Consider the following 8515-nt stretch of genomic DNA (forward strand, 5'->3'; position numbering starts at 1 on the left):
TGTGCAGGATGGGCCGCAGTGATGGAAGGGGGTTCTAGGGATGGAGCAGAGAAGGCTGTGTCTGAGGGACAGGAGGGAGCAAATGGGTTTGGTCCTTGAAGTTTGCTTCTCGTCATCCTACACCCAGACCCCAAATCTTTTACCTTCCAGGCCCAGCTCATACCCAGACCCCCGATTTCCCTGGCTGACAGTGACCTCAGCCTCCTCCTGAAATTCTCCTGGAATACCCTGTTGGGCTATTTCCTTGGGCCCTGACATGGTTGACTTTGTATTATCTTTTTTTTTTTTAAATCTTGTGTATTATTCCCCTAGTAGTTAATAGTATTAATTCACATCTGTCCAGCGCTCTCAAGCTTACAGAGTGTTCTCTGTCTGTTCTCATTTAATTTTCTTTATTTGTTTTTTTTTTTGTGAGGCATTTGGGGTTAAGTGACTTGCCCGGGGTCACACAGCTAGTAAGTGTTAAGTGTCTGAGGCCAGATTTGAACTCGGGTCCTCCTGACTCCAGGGCCAGTGCTCTATCCACTGCGCCACGTAGCTGCCCCCTCATTTAATTTTCATAGCCACACTGTGAGAAGTGTTATCCCTATTTCATGCATGTGGAAAGTTGAAAGCCTGAGAGTAACTTGGCTGTTGTCATGGAGCTCCTACGTGCCACAGGCTGAATTTGAACTCCAGGTCCAGAATTGAACCAAATGCGGGAAGGGAAGGGAGCTTTTTGGGGAAGCTGATGAACTTGGTTTGGTACTGGGGCCATCTCCCAGGCACGTTGGCGTGGGAGACTAGAATTGGAGGCAGAATACAGAGAAACGTGGGGTAGGGGTGGGTGCCACCAGAGTTCACTGGGCCTGTGATCTGACCACCAGGGAGTGCCCTAGTTGAATAGACACCTGCTTTCGCCGACTTCTCTGCAGGCTTCTCTTGCCCCCCAGGACCCTGTCTGAGCAGACCCCCGCCCCAGCCCCACCTTGGGGAGGGTGGTGAGGCCCCTGGGCCCTGCCGCCACAGCCACATCCTAGAGAAAAAGACTCCTCACGGGGCATTGTTTGCACTTGTATAGACTTTGTGATTTATTTGGTGATTAGCAAGTAGTATCTCCGCTACTGAGTGGGAAGAAAGCTATAGAACGTAATCAAAATAGTGGTTTAATTGACAGATTTTACTTTTTCCTTGCACTTGTGCCTTCTTCTGCTCCCACCTGCCTACTTAGCTACTTGTATGGAAGCTACGTGACAGAGACTACCCTGGGGGAGAGGGGCGAGACGGCCGGCTGGCTTTAGCCGTGAGCTTTCCCCACCTCAGATCCTGGCAGGTGGTCTTTGTTCCTGGACGTCTCAGCCAGCCGATCTTCGGGCCTGGTCTCCTCGTTCTCGGGGACCACCAGCAGCCTGTGCTGGGTCTTGGCTCCCAGCTTGTGATCGGGTCTGTGTTCCTGCTTGGTGGCCGGCCTGGTGTCCAGCTGCTTATACTCAGCCCTGTACTTACCCTCCCCCTCCCTCTTGAAGGAGGCTGAGGGCATGACTCTGGGCTTGGGTGGCTGCATCCAGGAGTGGCTGAGGATCTCGTCGATGTGCAGCCGCCGGTTGACGTCAGGCTGTAAGATCCGGTAGATGAGGTCCTTGCACTCGCCCGTCAGGTTCTTGGAGCGGGGGAAGTCCACTCGGTGCTCCTTCTGGATACGTAGCATCTTCTTGATGTCAGAGTCGTCGTACGGCATGGCGCCGCAGACCATGATATAGAGAATCACGCCCAGGCTCCAGATGTCGTACACCTTGGGCTGGTAGGGGATGCCCTGCAGCACCTCGGGGGCCGCGTAGGCCGCCGACCCGCAGAAGGTCTTGCTGAGGATTATTCTCCCGTTGCCGTCCCGTACGCAGCGCTTGGAGAACCCAAAGTCGGACAGCTTGATGTTGAAGTCTTTGTCGAGGAGGAGGTTCTCGCACTTGAGGTCGCGATGGACGACGTCCAGGTCGTGGCAGTACTTGACAGCCGAGGAGAGCTGACGGAACATCTTGCGAGCCACGTCCTCGTGCAGGGCACCCCGGCATTTAATGAACTCTAGGAGGTCTCCTTGGACCCCGAGCTCCATGACGATGTAGATCCTCCCATCGGATGTTTCGAAGATCTCATAGGTCTTGATGATGGAGCGATGGTTGACCGTAGCTAAGATGTCCATCTCCCGGGGCAAGAATCGCTCCACAAAGTCAGTGGGTGTTTTTTTGCGGTCGATGATCTTGACCGCCACATTGAACTTGAGGCGCTCCGAGTAAGCGGATTTCACTTTAGCATACGAGCCTTTCCCCAAATTGATCCCAACGATGTAACCCTTCTTCCTTAGGACTGTGGCATCGTCCATGGTGCCAGAAGCAACCGATGCCTCTGACGCTGTTATCTACATCCCCTCCCCACATGGGCCAACAGTGTCCTCATTTACACTGCGGGAGAGTCCTCTGAGCAGGCTGAGCCTGGAGTTTGTTGGAGGTAGAACGCTCGGCATTGTCTCCGGAGTGACTTCAGCGTGTGAAGTCACAAAGCGAAGCTGCCAAGAGGGGGGGAACTGTGCCAGGGGGAATGGGGCTTTCGCCCCAAGGCTGTGGGCCATCTGGAACCCTGGAAGGCTAGTGGCAAGGAGCAGCCCCCCTCCCCCCACCCCAGGATGCTGGTAACTTCCCATCTTTTTTCTCTTAACCAAGGTGAGCCTGGGCAGCTCGTCCATCAGAATGGATTCTGTCCCAGAGCTCTGCCCGTCAGGAGAGGAGGTGACCCGTGGCCAGGACAGAGTGACAGGCAGGATGTCTGATGTCTGCCTTGCCCACACAGTGTGGGCTTTGACTCTCTGGCCGGGCATGTGGCCTTGTCCCACTCAAGGTGAATTAATTTGATTCCTTTGAATGTGAAAACATATTCCTTCAGGGGCTAAATATGCAAAACATTAGCTCCTTCCCTTCATGAAGTCGCGATTACCCCTGGTTTTGGCTGGAGAGACACTTGGCTACAAATAGTATTTCAATCTCTGGAAGATTGGGAACAGTTTTCTACCCTGGCCAGATGTTTGGGGGAGAAACAGAGTTTGAGGCCTGGGGTTAGGTGAAGGGACTTCAGATGCAAGTAGAGAAGAGGAGGGCAGGAGAGCATTGAATGTAGTGCAGCAACTTGGAGCAGGCCTGTGGGCCAGGACCCAGATTTACCTGGGCAACTCCTAGGTGAGGCCCTCAGGTCAAAGACTTCTTGTAATGATCTTTGGAAGAGTGTGTGTGCATGTGCATGAGGGTGTGTGCATGTGTGTGCGTGTGTGTGTGTACATTTTGGACAGTGTTGCTAGCAAAGGTTTATGGGGAACCAAAGTGTTTATGTTTCTGTCCTCCGGGCTGGGAACCCTCTTCCTCACTGGGAGAGGTGGAGACCAAGACCAAAAATCCATCCTTCCCTTGCCTGACTTTCCTCCTGACCTTGGTATAACTTGCATTTGTGAGTTGTTGCCCACATGTCCCCAAGCACACACCTGGAGGAGGTGGGAGTTAAGCTGGTCCTGGAAGAATGGGAGCATTTGAAAAGGAGAGAGAGGTGAATACTTTCCATGAGCAACAGAGGGAGTACACATGGTTATGTTTAGGGAGCGAGTGAGTGGGATGGTCTGGCTGGAGTAACTTCAGGGCAAAGGACTGTTTCATCTTCTTATCCCTAGCACTTAGCCCACTGTCTGGCAAATAGTAAGGATGGAATGGTTTGTTGGAGCCAAGTTGTAGAAGGCCTTGAAGGCCAGACTCGAGTTTGGGCTCCATCCTATAGTCCGTGGGGAATGACCGAAGTGCTTAAGCAAGGGCAGGACACCGTGATTATCGGACAGTATGTGTGAGATGGAATGGAGGAGGAGAGTCCGGTTCGAGGGCTCTTGGAGTAGCCCAGGAGGGAGGCCCTGGACCAGGATTCTCCTAACAGCTCCCATTTCTAGAAGGCCCCAGTACGTACAAAGTGTGCCTTTCAAACAAGCCTTGGAGGGAGGTGGCACAAAGGTGGCATCAGTGTACTCCAAGGATCTGTGGTTATCCCTCACAGAGGAGCTCGCTGCGGTGAGCCAGAGAGGGTTGAATGAGCAGCTGGATCCAGACTTCTGCCGATAATACCATCCAGACTGGATTGGGCTGGTCTTTGGATGGAACCCAGGACCCAGACTCAGAGTCTTGCTAGATTAGTCGGTCCCCTCCTAGCGTTGCCTTCGAGAGCTCAAGATTATCCTTATGTGGTAGAGTAAAGGAAGACTCTCCTCTGAGCCTGCTTTGTAATGCCAGCCCGGAGATGAAAGTTCTGAGGGTATTATTCCTGGTTGTTTTTTGTTCTGTGATTTCATAGATGTGGGGAAATCCTAATGTGGAAGCTCCTTTCACCAGTGCTGATGGGCAGCTCGTTCATAACTTACACCCTTAGTAGCTTGGGGGCACTGAGATATTAAGTGACTTGCCAGGAGGCTGTCAGAGGCAGGACTGAATGTTGGTCCTCCCGACTCCTGTGCTTTTCCTCCCATGCTAGGCTGGTGGCTACGTCCTTTTTATGTCTCTAATTATTTGTACTGATTTGTTTTGTTTTGTTTTGTTTTTTTGTGAGGCAATTGGGGTTAAATGACTTGCCCAGGGCCACACAGCTAGTAAGTGTCAAGTGTCTGAGGCCGGATTTGAACTCAGGTCCTCCTGCATCCAGGGCTGGTGCTTTATCCACAGCACCACCTAGCTGCCCCTGTATGCCTTTAACTAGCAGCTGTTGGGTCCAGGCCCTGGGATAGGGTGTACCTTACTAGAGTTTCACGAGCAGCCATCTTTAGGAAGAGAGAGACAATTGGGCTCAGCCCTCCAGGAAGATCAGAGAGAAGGTAGCCAAAGATCAGGGGGTTCCAGTGAACCACAAGTTCCACTGGAATCAGTCCCTCCCTAAAATAGCTAATGCCGTCTTAGGTTGTATTGTGAGGAATAGTATCTTGAAAGCAGGAGGCGACAGTCCTTCTGCCCTTGGCAGATTCCTTCTGGGGTGCTGTGTTCAGTCTTAGTTGGGTCCCACATTCCAGGAAAGACATCGGCTCACTGGAGTGTGTGCAGCACGGCCGGGAGACTGTGCCTCTGGGGATGATTGGAAGGAATGAGGGTTATTTAGCCAGCTAAGAAGGAGGAAAGGGAATGAGATGGGAGGCTGTCGTGTAGGAGGCTTTGGCCGCAGAGAGCGGAGTCTGGAGCTCTGGGGGCAAGCTTTCAGGAGATGTTCAATCAGAGGCTGGATGACCAGTGGGAGATGTGGTTGGGAGCACTCCTCAGCAAGGACGGCATTGACTCAGTGGTCCCTGAGAGCCCTGTGGCCTATGGAACAGTGAAGTTGGAAGGAACCATCCCCATGGACAGCTGACTCCAGCTCCCTCATTTTACATAGGAGTAGGCTGAGCTCAAGGAAGGGGGAGAAGGAATATCTGTACCCAGGCCTCACGACCTTTGTTCCCCTTTAGTGCCCTTTTCACTGGACCATACTGCCTCTCAGCTGAGCCCTTTCTAGGTAGGTAAGAAGGTCATGTTCTGAGGCATGATGCAGGGTGCTAGGCTCCCTTCTGTGAAATGGGAGGAGGAATCACTGGCTTCTTAGCTCCAGGAAGGATCTTTGTGGGTGTGTGATCCAGCCAACACCTGGAGAGTTCTTTTTTTTTTTTTTAGTGAGGCAATGTTAAGTGACTTGCCCAGGGTCACACAGCTAGTAAGTGTTAAGTGTCTGAGGCCGGATTTGAACTCAGGTACTCCTGATTCCAGGGCCGGTGCTCTATCCACTGCACCACCTAGTTGCCCTCCTGGAGAGTTCTTAATGGTATCCCAGACAAGTAGTCACCAGGCTTGTGTGTGGAGACCTCCAGGGAAAGGGAACCCATTCCCTACCTGGCTGGGCAGCTCTCTCCACTTTGGGACAGCTCCTGTTATTTGGAAGTTTATCCTAATGTCCAGCCTGAACCCGCGTCTCCACAACTTAGATTTGTTACTCCAGGTTTTCTCCTCTGGACCCAAGGGGAACAAGGCGAATTTCTTTTCCCACTGATAATCCTTCAAAAGCTTAGAGGTAGTCTTGCCCCTCTCTGATTTTTTTCTTCTCCAGGAAATGTCAATACTGTGTGGCCCTTGTTTAGGTAGGTCAGGTCTCCCCTGGCTTGAAGTCAGAGTCCTCTAGGAACATGGTGTTCTTAGGGCCATCTCCAAGGGACTTGGGATCCCCTAGGAGTTGGGGGGGGGCGGTTGGCTTCCCCCAGGCCTATTAGGCCTTTTTGAACTCTTGGAATGGTTTGGGGGAGGCTGTCCTCAGCCTCTTCTTCCTTCTCCAAGGTCTTAGATAAAAGGGGGTATTTCATTTTATTAAGTGCCTACTAGATATTGTTGATAAAGAGACAAAAACAAGTCCTTGCCCTCAAAGAGCTTACGTTTTATCGAGGCAGCCAACCTGTGCCAATACCCAAGGATGTCCAAAGTGTGTACAAATTGGATACATAATTAAAGATAATTTTGGCGGCGAAGGGGAGAGTCAGGAAAGGTGACAAGCTGCCCTCTGAGGGGCGAAGGTGAAGAGGGATCGGTGAAGGTAGACGCTCGAGACGGGGAGACCAATTCGGAGGCTTTTAGGATGGTCCAGGTGACAGGTGATGAATAGTCAAGATGTGAACAGAGAAGGTGGGGCATGTACAAGAGATGCAGAGTTTGAAATGTCTGTGGGATATGGTATGGAAAATGTCCACTAGGCAGTTAGTTGGTAATGTGGGATTAGCTCTTAGGAGTTGTCTGCATAGAGATAAAGCCCTAACTCCATTGGAATTGGTGAGGTGAATGTAAGGAAGAGTGTAGAAGGGGCAGCTAGGTGGCGCAGTGGATAGAGCACTGGCCCTGGAAGGAACTGAGTTCAAATCTGACCTCAGACACTTGACACTTAATAGCTGTGTGACCCTGGGCAAGTCACTTAACCCCAACTGCTTCACCAAAAAACAAACAAAAAAACCAAAAGAAAGCGTGGAGAGAAAAAGACCCAGGACAGTGTAGTTAAGAGAATGGTTTATGGATGAAAACCCAGTAAAGCAGACTGAGGAGAAGCAGGAGAGAGCAGTGGCCTGGAAACCCAGAGAGGAGGAATATTCAGTAGGAGCAGGTGGCCCCCGACCTTTCTGAGAGGTTCAAGAAGGATAAAGCTCGAGAAGAAGCAGACTGGGCAAGTAGGTTATTGGTCACGCTGAGTGGTCAAGTAGGAAGCTAGATTGCGAAGGGCAGAGGGCTGAGTGTGTGGAGAGGAAGTGGAGGCAGCTTTTCCCAAGAGTTTAGTTATGGAAGGGAAGAAGATAGAGGATGAGCACTTGAAGGGATGGCAGGATCAAGTGAAAAAATTGTTTACAGATAGGTAGCAGGTAAGGAACCAGCAGATAAGAAGAGAGATCTTTAGGGAAAGAGAGGGCATGTTATTTGAGGCAACAACCAAAAAAGACAGTAAGGGATGTGATCCAGGAGACATGGAGAAGGCTTGGCTTTGGTGAGAAGGGTGCCTTCTCTTAACCAGACGCTGGAATAGAGGGAATACAAATGGGGAATAATGCTAAGGAGCTTTGAGATGAAGAGAAGGGAGAAGAGGAAGCTCCTGCCAAGATGGCCTCGGTTTTCTCAGCGAAACATGAAGGAAGGTCCTCAGCTGAGCTGAGAAATGGTTTGGCACAGCTGCTGTGGGGAAGGGGGATTGAGTCCTCACTCAGGGAGGACACGGGGTATTGCCCCACAGCAGCGAGGGCCTGCTTGGGCTTGGAGTACACAATAGATCCTTCTTTCCTGGCCCCAAGTTTGGGATTGAGGGTCTTGGGAGAGGCAGGGATCAAACCGCACACCCGCCAGTGATTTCAGTTTGCATTTCTCTCGTGTTCTCAGGTTTACCAAGTGCCCTCTTCGTGACAGCCCTGAGGCAGATTGTGCTAGCCGGAGTCGCCACTTTTGCTTTACAGGCAGGGAGGTTGAGGAGAAGAGAGAGGAGTCATCTCTGACGTAATCCTCGCGCAGTCTTTTGGGTGCCTTGCTAGATAGGGAGGGGCCATCCAATTCAACCCTTTCATTTTAGAGATGAGGAAACTGAGGCCCCGGGAAGTTGTGACTGTTCTCGGGGAGAGTGAAGCTGGGACCAGGTCTAGTCTTTCCACAGCAGTGCTCATCTGTGTTGTGGGCTCCTCTCTGACCTGGTGGATGGGGACCACCCTCCCCAGGTTCACTGGGCTTAGCTCCCTCAGCATCAACTCTGCCTTTCTTCTCAAGAACCGTCACCTAGCCCCCTGGGGCTGGAGATGCCCAGGGCCAGCCAAGCTCTGACCTCAGGAAGGCCTCATTGGGAATCCCTATTTCCCCAGGGCCCAGGTGACCGAGGACAGGAAGCCAGACAACTCATCCTAGCAGCCCCGTGTGCTCCCAGGTGAGTCGGTGAACCAGTAGGGAACCAGGGCTCCAGTCGGGAGGGAGGGGGGCTGAGCCTGAGCTTAGAG

General features: G+C 51.9%; 1 protein-coding gene across 1 annotated transcript; it reads right to left on the reverse strand.

The window, feature by feature from the left end:
- Positions 1 to 1276: 1276 nt before the first annotated feature.
- Positions 1277 to 2356, reverse strand: TSSK2 (testis specific serine kinase 2). Its single transcript, XM_043978731.1, has one exon. It carries the CDS (start codon positions 2354 to 2356, stop codon positions 1277 to 1279), a length of 1080 nt encoding a protein of 359 aa, XP_043834666.1.
- Between the last annotated feature and the right edge of the window lie 6159 nt (positions 2357 to 8515).

Source organism: Dromiciops gliroides, chromosome 1, assembly GCF_019393635.1.
Source record: "Dromiciops gliroides isolate mDroGli1 chromosome 1, mDroGli1.pri, whole genome shotgun sequence".
Taxonomy (NCBI): Eukaryota; Metazoa; Chordata; class Mammalia; order Microbiotheria; family Microbiotheriidae; genus Dromiciops; species Dromiciops gliroides.

Coding starts and splice junctions, on each gene's coding strand:
- TSSK2 (XM_043978731.1), bottom strand. CDS start 2,356: ATGGACGATGCCACAGTCCTAAGGAAGAAGGGTTACATCGTTGGGATC.